Genomic DNA, 17,949 nt, shown 5'->3' on the forward strand with positions numbered 1-17,949 from the left:
GCCTGCATTCATACTAACAAAAGATCGTGTGTTGTTTATGGAAATAAATCAATCTGCATATGCAAGGCCTCAGAATTGCCAATACAACAAAGTTAACCAACTCATTCTGACTCACCAATGCGATGGAACTTGGTTGTGTTGAGACGTCTATTTTTTCGCCAAAGGAGGTACTTACAATTCAAAAAATTGCCCCAAGTCTCGAAGAGCATGAAGAGGATAGGCTGATATGGAGATCCACACAAAATGGAGAGTTCTCTGTGAAAGCGGGATATCATCACATGGCATTGGCGTGGCAGATATTGCATGGGGAGTTAGATAGTTCTCATATTCATCTCGGCTTATGGAAAAAAAAAAATATGAAAAACCTTCTATAGAGGGCGGGCTTTGGCAGTAATATGAAGCGCTATCTCATCTCAAGCGGCCTATCCCAAGTGTCCAGAGGTGGTGGAGAGTATCTATCATGTTCTGATTCAGCGCCCCTTTTTCCTAGGCAGTGTGGCTTGACTCCTAATAATGTTTCTCACCCTTCAATCTTTGCTTGGTTAGACAGATGGTTCAGCCCCTCATCAAGCCCAGTAGAGGGACGGGAAAGCTGGAGCCAAAACTTGGTCGTATCATGTTGGGAAATCTGGAAAGGTCGAAACAATCTAGTTTTCAAAAATGAAATGTCCTCTCCCATCCAAGTTGCACACAACATATCAAAATGGGTGCGTAGCGTGAGACCAGACCATATAAACCAAATAGTCGAACGCAAATGCTACAAAACTCCATGCAAATCTGCAGGGCTAGCGGAGCTCCTGGCAATCCGTCAAGGATGTTCAGGTTGCTACTATTTAGTGGGGGTTTAATTACTAAGGTCATCTTGGAATCAAACACTTTGGAAGCGATAAAAGCTTGTCATCTTCTCAAATTGAGTCTAAATATTGAAAGAATCCTTGCTATCCTTTATGTATATGGAGCTAGCTATAATTAAGATGGCATCATCGAAATCTAGCTTTTGGGTGGGAGATAATCCCACATTCCCACCTATTCACTTGTTAAGAAGTACTTGCAGCAACAAAGAAGGAGATGATCCTATCTATTTTTTGAATTGCAAATGATTTCATTGGACATCTCTGTTTCATGTGTTGAGTCAAGATTGAATGAGGAGGATAGGATGGAGTTGGAGAGGGAAGTTAAGAAGTACTTGCAGCAACAAAGAAGGAGATGATCCTATCTATTTTTTGAATTGCAAATGATTTCATTGGACATCTCTGTTTCATGTGTTGAGTCAAGATTGAATGAGGAGGATAGGATGGAGTTGGAGAGGGAAGTTACAAGTGAAGAGATTAAAGAAGCCTTGTTCCAAATGGACCTAAGGAAATCCCCTGGATCAGATGGTTTCCCAAACCTTTTTTTCTAGAAATTTTGGGGAATTGTGGGTGATGATATTGTCAGATTAGTAAAGAACTTCTTCCTTTCCAGGAGGCTTAATAAGGAGATGAATTTAACCTTCATAGCTATAATCCCAAAAGTCAAGAATCCAGAATTGCCAAACCAGTATAGGCCCATAAGTCTATGCAACACTGTTTATAAGATAATAGCAAAAGTCCTAGCAAATAGGATTAAGCCTATACTAAACAAACTAATTGGGACAAATCAAAGTGCTTTTCTTCTGGGGAGAGTTCTCCAAGATAATATCCTAATAGCTCATGAAGTAATTGATTTTATGAAGAAATCCAAATGGAAGAAAAAAAATTGATGCCAGTGAAATTGGATATGATCAGTAAAGCATATGATAGGGTAGAGTGGGAATTCCTCAAACAAGAAATGGTAAAATTAGGGTTTGGAAGAACTTGGATTGATTGGATAATGGAATGTGTTTCCTCTGTCTCATACAAAATCCTAATCAATGGGTCCCCAAGTAAAACTATCTACCCTAGTAGAGGCTTGAGACAAGGAAACCCCCTGTCTCCCTATTTTTTCCTATCGGTCTCAGAAGTTTTCTCTTCTCAATTGAATAGGTTGGTGAATGCTAAACAGCTGTCAGAAATCAAAATTAATCGGGATTGTCCTGTGATCTCTCATTTATTTGTTGCAGATGACAGCTACCTCTTTTCAAAAGCTGATCCAACTGAAGGACAAATTCTGCTGAAAACTATCAAAAAATATGAACAAGCTTCGAGTCAATAGGTGAACTTGTCAATATCTGAGGTTTTCTTTAGTGCAAATATGCACCCTAAATTGCAGAAAATGTTAGCTAGAACTTTGGGTATGTAGAAAGTTGAATATCCATCAATCTACTTAGGTTTACATACATAAATTGGGAAATTAAAGAAAACCTTATTTGGGCACTTAGTTGAAAGAGTGGAAAGCAAGATAGAATGTTAGCAAGATCTTCCCCTCTCTCAAGCCGGAAAGGAAACATTAATTAAATCAGTGGTTAATTCCATTTCTGTTTTACTCAATGTTATGCTTTCTAATCCCCAAAACTATTTGTAACCAATTGTCTAAATTGAAGAGAGTTTTGGTGGAACGATGAAAAATAAAAAAAGGAAGATTCATTGGGTTAGTTGGGCCACAACTTGTAGGAATAAATTGGATGGAGGAAGAGGTTTTAGGGAACCTCATTTGTTTAACCTTGTACAGATGAAGAGAGCTTGTGGGTAAAGGTGATTAAAGCAAGATACTTAAAAGGGAGAAATTTTCTAAATGATCCTTTGCCCTCTAGGGGCTCTTGGGGGTGAAAGAGTGTATTGGCTGCTAGGGAGATTATAGAGAGAGGTGCATGTTGGTCAGTAAATATTAGTTCAAATATTAAAATATGGGAAGACCTTTGGCTTTCGGACGTCCCAGGTTTTAGAATTCAGGGCCTAAGAACCCAAAAGGAAAACATCAGGGTAGTTAAAGACTTAATGACTGCTTCGAGGAGAACTTGGAACGAGAGTCTAATAAGAAATAACTTCAGTGAGGTGATAGCAAGCCATATCCTCAGCATTCCTTCAGCAACAGGTGAGTGGAAAGACAGGTTAAACTGGACCTTGAGTATGAATGGAAAATTTACAGTAAAGTTTGCATAGTTCACAACTAAACAAATAGAGCAGGAAATTTCAAATAATTAGGTAAGCACTAGAAGAGCAATATCTTTTCTATAAAAACCACTGGAAAGCTCTTTGGAAAATGAACATTGATCCCAAAATTAAAATTTTCTTGTGGAAATCTTGTTGGAATGCTCTAGCAGTAAAAGAAAATTTGAGGAAGAAGTCCATAGGAGATTCAAACTTATGCCCAATTTGCTAGAAAGAGAGTGAGTCAATAATTCACTCCCTTTTGTTGTGTGATCATGCAAAAGCAGTCTGGTTTGCGAGTTCTCTTAATTTGAAATTTGATACCTTCAGATCTTTTGAGTCATGGTTTAAATGGTGGATTGAAGTACGTAAAAATCAAAGTGGTAAAGAAAACAATATGTTGTCTATATCGATAATAATCTTATGGTCAATTTGGAAAAGCAGAAATGCTTTTATATTTGAGAATGTTTCAGTTAATCCTGTTGCACCTCTAATTATTATTAACGGGATGATAAAGGAGAGGAGATTGACTTCCCAACAAGGATGGCAGCATTATTCTCCAGTTCTTGATCAGAGGTCGAAGTCCTTTTTTTGGTCTCCCCCAACAGCTAGGGTCCTGAAGATAAATGTCGATGGAAGTTTTGTTTCAAAAGGTAAGGCAGGTTTTGGGGTGGTTGTTCGTGATCCTGAAGGTAAAGTGGTGGCAGCTCTTTTTGGCAATTGTACAATGAGCTCTCACCCATTCAAGCTGAAGCTTTTGCAGCCCTACAGGGGTTAAAGATAATTTCTCTTTTTGATGGTTTCAATTTTTGCCTGGAAAGTGACTGTTTAAATTTGGTGAATGTGATCAACAAAGGTGTTTTGGAGCTGGCTCAGGATGCAGTCTTTCTAATCCAAGGCTTTTTAAATGTTATTAAGGGCAGGGAGTTTCTAGTCTCTTTTGTAAATAGGGAAGCAAATAGATTGGCCCATACCCTTGCTATAAAAGGGTTAAATGAATCTGGATTGTATTTTTAGGAAGTTCTTGGGTGGTTACAGGAGCTAGCCTTGAAAGACTTTTTCTCTTCTAAAATTTAAATGCTTTTTTACCAAAAAAAAAAAAAAAGAAAAGCTTTGCCAACGGAGAAAGTTTTCCATGAGGAGAAGATTAGCAAGGTGTTATTGTCAAACTCAAGACCAATGACATGTTATTCAAATGTTTCATTTTGTAAGTTTAAAGAAGAATGAAGAATAAATAGGGGAGGATTTAGTCAATTATAAGAAAATTGGGGGAACATTTGGGGTGAGTAAGTTAATTTTCTAAAATTAACTTACTCGTGATAGTTTGCAATTGATTTACTTAAATCAATCTTCAATTAAGAACCATTTGTATTGTCATTTGGAAATAATCAGCTGACCACCTAAACCAAGGGGAAAACATTTTAAGGGCATGGGACCATAGTTGTTTATTTTGAAAGTCAAGCTTTCAAAAAGAAACAATGTTTGGTTTCAATAAAATGAAGAAGAAGAAGAAGAAGAGAGAGAGAGAGAGAGAAAGTTTCACTTGAAAAGTTCAAAAAATTAATCAAGCTTGCAAGCTCAAACTCATGATCTTGAATTTGATATATGAACTATGCTTTTTCACATTTGAAATAAATAGAAAAATATCAATTATTCCAACACTAAAAAGCCTATAGAAATTCAAAATGGAGGTGTTTTGTTTTTTGTTTTTTTTTTTAGTTTAGATAGATAAAAAAGACATTGTAAGGCCTTCTAATATTAATATGTTATATAAGCTGTTTAATTAATATATGTTATATGATGTATAATTAAACTCAAGCTGAAATTGTTCAATTAAAGCTAGACTTCATTGCACCCTAAGGTCCTGTTCGCATTTCGGTAAGTTACTTATTAGAGTAAATGCACTTACCCAGGTAATCGTTTCCCAGGAAATATTTACCCGGATAAGTGCATTTACCCATGTTCTTTTATTTCCCATGTAAATAAAGCAATGACCATTTTATCCATAAAAATCCATTATTACAAGGAAAATTTTTGTCCCTTTCAAGTTTTGGATACGAGTAAGTGATACTTAGGAAAATAAACTTTCTCTAGTCCCCACATAAATCTGAAAAAAAAACAAAGAATTTTTTATTAATGAGAATCAAAATCCCATTGACCAACTTTCCCCCCTCTCAAAATCCAGAAAAAAAACGCCCCCTAAGGCTATGTTTGGTTTGAAGGAAAATGTAAGAAAATGAAGGAAAACACAAGGAAATTAAGGTTTCCCTACCTTTCCCTTCCTTTCCTTACATCCTTCAAACCAAACATAACCTAAGAGTCAAATTATAAAGTGGGGATGCCAAAACAAGGGGGCTGTGTGGCTCACTATCATATTAAATGAACATATAATATTTTCACATACTATCATTTGCCTTTATAAATCTAAAGTGAAATTAAAAAACATGAAAGTTTGAATAACGTGGGATTTGCTCCTCACTGTGTATCTCACACCAATTTTACAATACAATCGCAGCGCTGCATTGAGAACATCTTTCCATGAAAGATAAAACCATGTGCTGAGAGATGTTCTCAATGCACAACTGAAAACAATGCACGCTATGTGAGCCTGTGAGGAACAAACCCAGATTCCAAAGTAATGGCAACAACGAGTGTGACAGAAGAATCTGGTCCGCAAACAAAAAAACAAAAGGAAAAATTTAGAGCATTTACTTTGTCCAGCCAGCAATGGCACTAAAACATTCGCATTCGCAGTTCTCTCGATACAACCAACATGAAATCGGCTTCAGTGCTCACATCGTTCTCACAGTTCCTACAATCTTGTATTGAGGATATCTCCCCATAAAAAAAATATACAGTACGGAAATATTCCTGATACACAGTGTAAAAGGGTGTATGAACGACTAACATGCATCCGATGAAAACAAACTTAATATGGGTCAGATCCGCTCAGCTCATCTCCGTAATCAAATTCATTCATTGTATACTTGAAGCCCTTTTCTTTGTTGAATATCGAATGACTATAAGAAGGGAGATGTGGTATTATAACGTGTGGAATGCTTTCTGCGGAGAATGTTTGGCGTCACAGAAACATAGCACACAGTCATCTAATCTTTATTTCATGCCCAAATTTGTGGGTCTATATTTATATCATTCCCAGATGAGAGATGAGGAAACCCCGGTGCATAGCAGGTCTCAAGGCCATCAGTAGTAGGGAATGAATGCCCGCCATTATCCATGAAGTCAAGATCAATGTTGAGGGCATCTCTACGAGTTGTCTTTCATGAATTAACAATCTTTCCTGATTTCCTGTTTTATCATTTAGGCTGTGTTTGAAAATGATGCAAACAAGTGTGAATGCAAATATGTAGAGTATAAAACTGTTTATATAAATTGAAAAGTTGGGTTAGTTTTACATTGACAAATTTACCTTCTTACCAAATAAATTTTTAGCTATAATAAATGCAAACATGAATCTCAATAAAGTATATGCTTTTTTTTTTTTTATCAAAAGCCCACTTGAATTCAAATTTACTTATTTTTTATTGATGTACTTTTACATCTTATTATCAATGTAAATATGCATTGATCTGTCATTTATCAATACATAAATATAATACTACCAAACACAGGCAAAAGTGAATCATAATGCAAATTTACCCTGAACTGGAATTTACACTCCATTTGCATCATTTCCAAACGCAGTCTTAAGAAAAATGCAATTAATTAATGGTGATTGGAATTTGCTTGCACTAGAAGGAGAAGAGAGATGAGGTTGACAAAACAACCATTTACAACCCAATAATGTAAATTAGTGCTTTGAGTTTTACATACCCAGTGGCTGACAATCCTCCTCTGATCATTCTGCCTGAGCTCAAAATTGTCTGTGCCCTGTTTGGAAGAGTTTTTATGTAATGGCTTCTGATTTTCTAAGGTGGATCCCACATGGATAAGCAGAGATCTGTGTGTTTGAGTGATCCCATTGAAGTTCAAAAAAAGCATGAAGTTCATGTATTATTTTCAGGTTTTTCAGCTCATTTTTCCATGTCTTCCTTAGGTTATGTTTGGTTTGAAGGAAAAAGTAGGGAAAAGAAATGAAAGAGAGGAAAACCTATATAAGGTTTGTAAAAGTTTCCCTCCCTTTCCATTCCTTTCCCTACTTTTTCCTTCAAACCAAACATAGTTAAATGAAAATATAAGATTGTAGAGTCAATTTAGACATTTTATTTAGACTTTACTAATTGACTTTTAACTATATATATAAAAAAGCCTGGTTGAGAGGGCTTATGCATGTTAACAGAGCCACTTCTAAGAAGCTACCTATAATACTTTCATCCAAAAATTGATTTTTGGGCCGTGTAAGTCTATATTCAGCTTTCCAAAATTTTACCAATTTCTGTGTGAAATCCCTCCCAAATGGGCACAAAGGCCTCTGTGAGATGTGACTTGACTTACACAACACTAGAAGACATTGTATGTTCAAGCTACAAACTATAGTTTGAGGCCCTCTCAAACGGGCCCTCATTCTCATTTTTTATAAAAATTAAAATGGAAAAAAAAAGACCCATTTCACATGCCTCACAAGTTACAACACAACTAAAAAAAGAAAAAAGAACTCCCTTTGTTTACCTATTTTGTCTTTCTTTCCCTTTTATCTTTGTGTCTCTCTTTTCCCTTCTTTCCTTATGGATTCAGTGGATATATACATATATTCTTGTGTTTAATTTCATTGTTTCAAGGAAAGAAAGAGTCAATAAAAGATGGGGTAATTTGAGTTCAGCCCCCTCAGAATTACCCCTCATTGTAAGGGGGAAATATTCCCAATTCACGGGGGGATGATGTGTATTGGAGGGGAGGATGTGCGTCATGTGGGAAACCAATAAAACAAATCTAAGGGGGAACTGAACTCTAGAAAAGGCCTAGAAGATACTTTCAAGCAGCCAAGCAAAAGGATGTGACAGGGATGCTGCATTTTCAAGCTTTCTTAGTAATCATATCCAGTGGCGGATTCAGGACCTTTGATCAGTGGGGGCACACCTGTGGACTCATTTCTGACTCTGAGGTCTTTTAATTGTAAAAGTAATTAAATTTCTTCATATACATATAAAGTAGTTTCAGATTTCAGTGATGGCAATTGCCCACAGTGGCTTCTACATAAATCCATCATTGACCATATATTGGTTTGATAGAAATTAAGAGAGAAATATAAAGTTGAGGGAATGCTCATAAAAGATCCATTTGTTTGCATACAAATTTTATTTGCATTGGTATAAACAATGAGAGTGAAAATTCTGATTTATTCTTGCTTTAGATTTGACTTTGTCTTATTTGTTTGAGGTAGGATGGCAATATTGAAAACGAAGATGATTCAAACACAATATACAGTTAATGAGTTTGGGATTATCTTAATTGTGTTTATGTCAAAATCGTGTTTATTCGTTTAACATGACTAATAAATGTGTTAATTTCGGATTGACCCACTTAACTTGAAAATGACCTATTTTCTTTACTATCTAAACTATTTATTGTTTAATTTGAATAAGTTAATCATGTTAATTTGGGTTATATGGGTTGTGCCAAGCTACGTATGTAATAAACAAGTTGTATTCATGTGGACCCAAATATCTGAATACCCATACTTTAACACAGCACAAATAGAACATATGAACATGAATTGCCACCTCTAATTGATCCTCACTTTGGGAGAGAATTGAGGTAAACAAGGTGATGCAAATTTTGTACCAATTTTAGGATGCAAATTTTACACTATCATGCAAATATTGGAACAAAAGTATAAATTTTATATTAAATAAAATACATACGCAAAACTGAACTAAATGCAAAATTTGTATCCAATTCAGATTTGTACTACAAACAAACAGAGTTAAGAAGGAATTATCTCTTATTTTCTATCAAACCAAACAGTCTCTAGCTAGCATCCATAGATTACTTTATAATGATCCGAATGCAGGTTTTTGGCCTCACCAGTGGGGGACGACCAATTTATTGGTAATTAGGTTCACCCACATGTACATAAGTCACATGGCATCCCCCATATGCTCCCTAAAAATGTTTCATGCTTAATTCTTTTTTAATATGCCTTTTCTAGTCTAAAAATTCTTCAGCATTTATTTTTTGTCGATTAAATATAAGAAAAAAAAAACTTATACTGTTAATTGTAGCCCTTGTAGCCACTGACTGCATGGATGTTGAGGGGTACTTTCGCATGCTGTTAGCAAGAGGAATCCTCTTACAATCTTGTCAGCCTTCGTCTTTGTGTGGCAGAATATGAAGGTCTTGAGCTGAACTGATGCCTCTAGTTGCTAGGTCCGAATCATTTTGTACATGTACATCCATCCATTCAAACCACATTATTTCACTGCTCTGAATGAACAACAACTATGTCCCTCTTCTGAAAGAAATAACCGCTATCTATTGTCAACAAACCATTCTTGATTTTTGACATATGCCCATGTTTGATAGTGCTTATTTTTAAGTACTTATTTGAATAAATACTTATTTACGTCAGATCAATATCAATAAGCACTTTTTTATTGTTTGGTAAATAAACCCCAACAAGTGCTTGTTCAAGGAAATACGCCTGCTTTGAATAGGCATGAAGAAAGAACTTATTTTCAAATACTTATAGCTTTCTGACCTGTCTTGACCCATCACATAATTTTAAAATACCTATATCACCCCATTTGAAAGAAACACTGGTAATAAGCACTTATTTTAACAATAATTAAGTACTCGATCGCTTAATTGATTGCAATTGGAAGACTAAAGTTTAAAGGAACTCAACTAATCAGCGTTAATAAGTTTTAATTTACTACGCGTTTTCGTATGTTCCGTTTAGTACTGCTATTTTTCTAGAATAGAATTTTGTTCTAATTAAGACTCTGAACCCTGAACAAATTCATTAATCATATAACAATCAACAAGGAGCTGGACCATCAAATTCACTGCCACATATCAAAGAAAAAAAGGAATAACTTTCTTTTGATAACTTTAGTGGACCGTATTCCTTGAGAAAAAGACTATTCATGGAAGCCCTGTAAAGCAAGCTGATACGGACTAGAACTGTAACTGTGGTCCATCAAGAGTTTCTGATTACTCTGGGCCAAGCCACTTTATTCCTCCACAAAGTTGAAACAGAAGGGGGTCATGGTAAGGAGATCCCGGTGACCCATTTAAAATTCAGTCCATGAAAAGATACATAATGGGGTGGGCTTTCCACATGGGCCCTTTGATTAAAATTCTGAAACATTAATTAGTACTGTGAATCATCAAGGAAAGAACCCAACAGCACATGGTAGGGTTTTGGAGCAATCATCAGTACACCTGGCAAAGATAAAGGTAATTGATCCATTAAATATAAATTAATGATCAAGTTCATGTAATTTTGGATCAACATTCCATGATTTTTCTTGCCATGCTTTGGATCCATTTCATGAATTCAGACATGGGCACAGCCATCCATGCCATGCCAGACTTCAGAAGACCATGGAGTTGGTAGACCAGAATTGACCCTTGGCCTGCCCAAGTTGACCCATCAAATGAAGACCAGGGTGTTGATACCTAGATCTAATTTTGTTCCGAAGTAAATGGTTTGTTGGTTGAAAATACATGGCTCCTACCACCACATTGGAGGACATCCATCCTACCATAACCATTTTATACACTAATTTTAGGTTTTTGGGTTAGGATTTAGGAATTTATGGTTTAGGACTTAAGGATTTAGAGTTTAGAGTTTAGAGTTTAGATTATACGGTTTAAGGTTTAAGATTTAGGATTTAAGGATTTAGAGTTTAGATTTTAGGGTTTAAGATTTAAGGTTAGGATTTAGGGGCTTATGGCCTAGAGTTTAGATTTTAGATTTTAGGGGTTTAGGGTTTAAGGTTAGGACTTAGGGTTTAGGATTTAAGAGTTTAGAGATTATAGTTTAGTGTTGAAGGTTTGGGAATTTAAGATTTAGATGTAAAAATCAGTAGGTGATCCAACGTGGTAGGAGTCAAGTATTAGCCTAAGTTGGTAGCCATGTAAGGTAATGCCAGGTGGAAAGTAAAGGAAAGAGAACAATATTTGGGTCGTTGAAAAGGTTCTAGTTTCTTGAACGAACTTGTTCCTTGTAGTCAAAAAGAGTAGCCTTGGGCTAACTATTCCCCTTAGATTTGCTACTAGTTCAGAGTTCATCACATCAGATTCCTCCAAACTGCCCACACGAGAGAGAGAGAGATGGGATGGTTTGCTGATCATCATCATTCATTCTCATGGATGATGGATGGTTCGTTCACAAACGCCAAGAAAAAGGGAAGAGAGGAAAAGCAGAGACCTTGACGTTTCGCAGAGAAATAAGGGAAGGAATTTTTGCAGATCGATAAATCTTTTTCTTTCACTCAACTCTACTGTTGGTGGCAGTGGACACGTAAGTATCCTGCACCACTCAACCATATGTTGACTGACCCACCCACCCCCATCAACAACCACCACCATCACGTTCACACTCACACGTTCTTCTCCCCGTTCTCTTCATCAGTCTTCTTGAGTCTTCTTATTCACTTGAGCTCAATCAAACACAGCGAACGACAGTGCCTACACTGGGATCAATGGATTTTGGACTCCGTCTGTCCATATTCCTAAAACCTTCAGCTTGCTGCCTAATTGGCTCAGCCGCTCAGCCAAAACCTTCAGCTGCTTCGTTGCAAGGACAATGCATATATATAAGGCAATGATCGCTCGGAGATAAACATCCCAACTCAACACAACACATACTTCATTCTGAGGTACCTAGCTTACCATAATTATAAGCAACTATATATACTTCCTACACACATCACCAATCCCTGAACAGTAATGAGAAGAATCTTAACGCAGTGTTCATTATACATGCTAACCATAATGTAATCTACACTCACCCTTGTTTTACAGTGTTTATACAAGGGTGAAAGCAGGTCTCTAATCCTACTCGTGACAGTACTATTTCTTTAAGGGTCGTTTCACCACGGCTGAAATGGCTGAACTGAATGACTTGTTGCTTTGTCCAATAAGTGGATACATGATATAATAGGAACATAATAATCAAGACAACATCACATTCAACCATTAAGGAAAACACCACAACCCACTCATCAGTTCAGCCACTAGCCATTTTTGAAGAAGCTGGCTCCTAATTAATACTTTTATTATGCTATGCTTAAGGTTGATGAAAACCCTTGTCAGTATTAAACAGTAAGACATATATCTCGGATATTGAGTTTTTTGTAGTATTTGAGTAGGGTTCCCTTGGGCGACCTCCTCTCATAGACAGAACTTTACTGCTAGAACATTTCACTATTTCAGGATAATCTACAGCTTTATTGACATAGTATCCAAAAAAAAAAAAAAAAAAGAAAAGAAAAAAACACAAGTTACAGTTACCTAGTCCAAACTGATGGTTGTTCATGATTCTAATTTCTAGAATGGTTATTGAATTCTTAGGTTAATTCCAAAAACAAGGCAAATGGGTTAACCCATTAATTAACATATTGATCATGAAAACTATAGATTTCTGCAGTGAAATTGGAGAATCATATTGGTGCATTTTGGGGCCATGAAGATTAACTATATTTAGCTTTCCCGTGTTATTAATCCTTTGTTCTTTCTGTGCATTTGAGGCATCGAAAAGACTCTAAATAGTTGGCATTTGAGATGGTTTAAACAAAAAAATAATAATACAGTGGATAGAGCTATGAAGCTAGCAGTGTAATATTCCAATGGATTATATGAACAATGAGAACAATATAGAAGAGCTTTTGCTCCATCTCCAAACAAAATTTCAATTGCATTTGGTGCACAACTTCAAGTTCCCAATTTTTATGTATTTTCTTTTTCTAGATTTTCTTTGAGAATTGTTTTCTGTTTTTAGTTTTTTTATTTTTTATTTTGAACTTGGAGTAATAAAAAATTTATATGACCAAAAAATTGGTCAAATAAACAGGTTACTGTATATAAAAGTCAGGTAAATATGTGCTTCCATTTCATTAAAAATAAAAGATTTGGCATATTTTATATGCAATATATCATATGTATAATACCTAGCAAACATTTATCTATAAAAATATAAGCTAAGTTTTAATTGTAAAAGACTTAAATATTTCTTTTTTCTGTTCCATCATTTTTAAATCCATTTCATTCCTCTCTTGTACATTTCTCCCAAATTAATCATCTACTTTCTGTACATCTAAAAACACATATATACTACATCTTCTTCAAAAAATGAATAGGGCATATAATATAAGTATTATCAATAAAAGTATCTATGTGAGTATAGAGGAAATTCCAGTAACTATATCTGTTGGCTAAGGATGATCAGACTTAAATAATTCCTTATTTAGTTAACTAGTTATATAGCATATAGGAATCTATGCAATGCATACAGCAATTTAATTAAGATTGGTTAAGAGGCTATAGAAAATAATATACCCAAGGGGAAAATGTTTCTCCAACAATATTTATGGGAGATGGTAATGTCTAACCCCATTTTTGAAAAGCATGGGATGTCTCAGCCAGTTTCAAAAACCATGGGAGAAGGAGAAGTTTGAGTGATTTTCCCTGAACTACTAAACCAATTTAAAAAAAATATCCCCTGAACCACTAAACCAGTAGTACTTTGAATTCTTTACTAAAACAATTTGATAAAACTCAAACTACATACACAATTAAAAGGTTTATCTCATGTATCAATAAAAAAGGAGTTGCACCTCATGATTATAAACAATGTATCCTAACGGCTGTGTTTGGTTGCAGTGCATTCTTATTTGCACCAATACAAAGGCATGGGAGTGCAAATGAAAAAATTGCAGATTCTCGTTTAATTTTATTTTGGGTTTTACTTTATTCATGTCTTAATTTATTTCATTTGTACTGCAATCAAATAAAATAAGTTAAAATTTGAAAAAAAAAGGTCAGAATTTACATTCAAATCATTTGCACTGTCATAATTCTGCATAAATGCAAATTTATTTGCATTACAATTAAACCTAACATCAAAGGCAATTAGAGTCACTTTTCACTGATGTCATTTTGTATTCCATGCATGTTTCCAGCTTGAGAGAGAAACACTGCAAATAGTCCTTTAATTGATAACTAGCAGGCAGTCACCTTTCAAAGCTCAAGATGAGATTGACACCCCAGTAAGTGCTAGGCAAGCTCTCAACTACAGTGGCTGTACTGCGCAAGATTGCAGAATGATCAAAACTAGAAGTAAATAAACTAAAACTAAACCCTCCAACTTTCCTTGAAAGAAAAGCAACTCTACACACCCAAAAGTTGATGGAGATCAAGTTTATGATATCACCCAAGATGGACATCTGTATAAGATTATCTGACATGGCATGATACGTATGGAAATTATACAATACTTGAAAAATAGAAAAAAAAAATAAAAAAGAAGCCAAGAAGAGCAGATTCCCATGTATATAGATATTATATATACTACCTTAATAAAAAACTACAATATCCTTCCAAAGATCTGTCTTATATATAATCAAGGTCACTACATTACATTCATCTTCTTATCTGATATCAGAAAACCTAAGAAACCTAAGACTGAAGGAAGCACAAAGCAAGCAGCCCATTTGATGCAACTTCATCTCTTTGTCTCAGCCACTTTAATTCCTAAACCTGAAACCAGTCAACAAATACAAAACTTCTTCATTTGTTCAAGTTGGAGAGAGAGAGAGAGAGTAATGTTAAATGATACTGCATGTTCATGCACATGGATCCCTTGATATGGCAGAGCTCAAACATGGTTGATATTGTAGAATAAGAATCCATGGATTTAAAATATTAGGATCATTTCCTTTGTTTGGGTGTGTGTGTGTGGAATGGCAGTTACCGTGCGCCAAAGATAGTAAAATGCGCCGTGCTGGAGGGATTGTAGAGTAACGCCCCACTCGTTGGTGAGGACCGGCTGGCCGGACGAGTTGACGAGGATGGCGTCGTCTCCAAAAGCCTCACGCACGTTCAAGGGTCCCACAGCCACCTCGAAGGCCACGTCGTTTATGAACACCGTTGATTTCACCGCTGCAGCCGGAATCATTCCATTTCCACCTGATTCGCCAACCCCTGAATACACAGAATCATTCATAGTTTCATACAAGAAAATACAACGAAAAATAATAAAATAAAATAAAATAATTAGGAAGGAAAAATCTGATGACGTGCTTCGAGTCTTCGGCTAAACCCAAAGCAGTGGTCAATCAGCAATAGCAGCCATGCACACGTCCTATCTAGAAAAGCGTGATTCAACTTCAAAGACCATTATATCCTCGTTATCATTCTAAATTGACAAACATGTCCTTGACCCCCTACCTACCTCCTCCATCACTCCACCTCCCCCACGCAGTAACATGAAATGAACGTTCATGCTTGCAGAATTCCTTCATAAATTAAAACAAGGACGAAACGAGACATATATTCTCATCATTCGTTGGTGTCTATTTAATTCATTTAATTATTATTTTATCAAATTCGAGATGCAGAGAGAGAAGAAAATTTTCCGTGTAGTGAAGATGCATAAATCGCAAAGAATACCTTGTATTTGATTGAGAGCTGTAGTATATCCTGTAGTTGTAGTAGTCACTGGCGCAGTAGTGATGGTGGTGTAGCTGCTGAGTTGCTGGTTCAATTTCATCTTTACTTGATCATCCTTCTTCGGAGCTCCTTGATTAATCAGGTCGTTAAGAAGGAGACTATCTGGGCAAGGATTAGTGAGTTGATCAGGGATTTGAACGACGTTCGATAGCTCGGAGAAGCAAAATCCCTGCGAAAAGGACGGAGACTGCACCGGGAAGAAGAAGGGTTCTGGGTTGAAGTCCACGTGGAGCTGGGGCTGGAAATAGGTCTGGTTAACCGAAGTCGTCGGAGAATTAGATGCTTCGATCACATTGTCCCCACCCGCCGGGAGAGGCTTATCGGTTCTCCTCGGAGGTGACTTCTCCGATGAAGAGGAGGAAGATGACGCTTGCACAGCGACGGCTGGGGCTGGGGCTGGGGAAGTGGTGACCGGAGCAGTTTGAGCCTGGGATTTTGCAGACTGGAGGTGTCGTTGCTTGTGCTTGCTTCTTGATTTCCTGTTTTGGAACCAGTAGAAGACGTTGGCATCGCCGACTTGGCCGTATTCCTGTAACTGAGCTCGTATCTTCCTTATCTCGTCTCTGGGTGGATTCACCATTCCCGAGTTGAATATCGCTTCGAGTATGCGTATCTGCTCCGGTTTAGGGTTCCATCTCGGCTTCGGTTCGGGACTCCTCTCTTCGCAACCTGGCACTGTCACAAACAGATTCTTATTAGAGATTGCAAACGTCATAGTTTAGGGTTCCATCTCTCTCTCTCTCTCTCTCTCTCTCTCTCTCTCTCTCATACTGGTATAAGTAAACAGTTTTGGCGAGCTACAAGAAGACCCAGAAGTAAACATGTTAAAAATAGACAACAACAGATTGGGTTATGATCATACAGTACTGTGAAGGATGAACAAAAAGAATTTATCAGAAAAGGAAAACAGACAGAGATAACAGTAAGGCCCTGGAGTTAAATCAAGGTAAGACAACCTTCGACTTTCATCTCCACTCAGAATTCATCAACTGATGGAATATTGGCAGGCTGTAAAGCTAGAACACCCCAACTCTTTCTAAACATGAGCAGGGTCCAAGAAGCTATGAGAGTAGAACATGATAACACAACATCAGAAAGAAGAAAAAAGAGAACATAAATGTCGATCGATTTGTTGTTATTAATTACTAAGAAGGATATATTATGATTACCTGGTGCATATGGGGTTCTCTGGCATGGAGTTGACATGAGAGATGGGTTGATGTCATGTTGCCATTGGTGGTGAGTGTTGCAGGGTTTGGACTTGAACATGCTAGGCCAGTGTCTGTTAGATGAAGCCATGATTGATGATGATAATGGATATTGCCAGGTGAATGTGAAAGCTAAACAATGCTAGCAATCTAAGTAGCCAACTGGATTAAAAAAAAAAAAAAGAGAAAAACAACAGATAGAATCCCTATCTCGGCCCTTGTTTGCGGTACTGAAACCTCAGGGAACACAAAAGACCTCTTCTTATACTTATAGCCTCTCCCTCCACCTAACCCTGTTCAGTTCTCCTCTATTAATAAAACAGTCCTTCCCATCTCCCAAAGAAAAATAAAAAATAAGAAAACCATACTTAATAAAAAAAAATAAAAAATAGAAACAACTCTGATACAACAAAAATTTCCCTGTAAGAAGTTGAATATAAGAATGGCAATAAACATTATGAAAGGAAATATAAAGAAGATGGAGAGAGTACACTCCCATCCATTCCTTACACTTTTGCATTAAAATTCAAATCTTTCTGCCCATTACTCAAAAGTACAAGCCAATTCTCTCAGATGCCAAGTTTGGGAAGCATGGAAAAGCTCTCCTGCTGGTGCTTAATTGGAATTTTTCTCAGAGAAAATAAAGCCAGAACTCTTTCAGTGTAAGGAGAGCACCAGTGCAATATAGATGAGATTGGTAGCTTTAAAAAAGTTGAGCTATTTTGGTCAGTTCTCTTTTCCTTTTAGTTTTATTCTTCTTATTATTAATTTTTTAAGGAGAGGATTCTCTTCATTTGGCCTGCTTGCAGAGAGTATTAATGGAGGGAGAAGGGGGCTGTACCGCTGTAGCTTTGGGATTTTTCTAATAGGAGAGGTTGTTGCAGGAGTAAATAAGGGGGGGTTTGAAAGTCAAGAGCATGAACCATGAAGTGGGGTTTGATTGGAAAGTAGTGGTGAGCAGTAATTGCAGGGGATTGGGTTATTTTGGGCAAAGTGAGTTCGGCTTTGGATTGACTCGAGGGCTCATTTTCAAACTCAATCTCTTGCAATTTTCAAAC

At 36.5% G+C, this 17,949-nt stretch overlaps 1 protein-coding gene across 1 annotated transcript; it reads right to left on the reverse strand.

Annotated features, from left to right (window-relative positions):
* Positions 1–14,344: 14,344 nt before the first annotated feature.
* On the reverse strand, positions 14,345–17,505 carry LOC104599512 (WUSCHEL-related homeobox 9-like). Its single transcript, XM_010262085.3, has 4 exons — positions 16,853–17,505; positions 15,624–16,358; positions 14,926–15,155; positions 14,345–14,711 (listed from the first exon to the last, which is right to left on the reverse strand). Exons 1-4 carry the CDS (start codon positions 16,980–16,982, stop codon positions 14,706–14,708), a joined length of 1,101 nt encoding a protein of 366 aa, XP_010260387.1. The 5' UTR covers positions 16,983–17,505; the 3' UTR covers positions 14,345–14,705.
* Positions 17,506–17,949: the final 444 nt, after the last annotated feature.

Source organism: Nelumbo nucifera, chromosome 1 (genome assembly GCF_055504915.1).
Source record: "Nelumbo nucifera cultivar China Antique chromosome 1, China Antique-T2T, whole genome shotgun sequence".
NCBI classification, from domain to species: domain Eukaryota; kingdom Viridiplantae; phylum Streptophyta; class Magnoliopsida; order Proteales; family Nelumbonaceae; genus Nelumbo; species Nelumbo nucifera.

Coding starts and splice junctions, on each gene's coding strand:
- LOC104599512 (XM_010262085.3), bottom strand. CDS start 16,982: ATGGCTTCATCTAACAGACACTGGCCTAGCATGTTCAAGTCCAAACCC. Junction 16,359..16,852: donor GAGAACCCCATATGCACCAG/GTAATCATAATA, acceptor TGTTTGTGACAG/TGCCAGGTTGCGAAGAGAGG. Junction 15,156..15,623: donor AGCTCTCAATCAAATACAAG/GTATTCTTTGCG, acceptor CTGTGTATTCAG/GGGTTGGCGAATCAGGTGGA.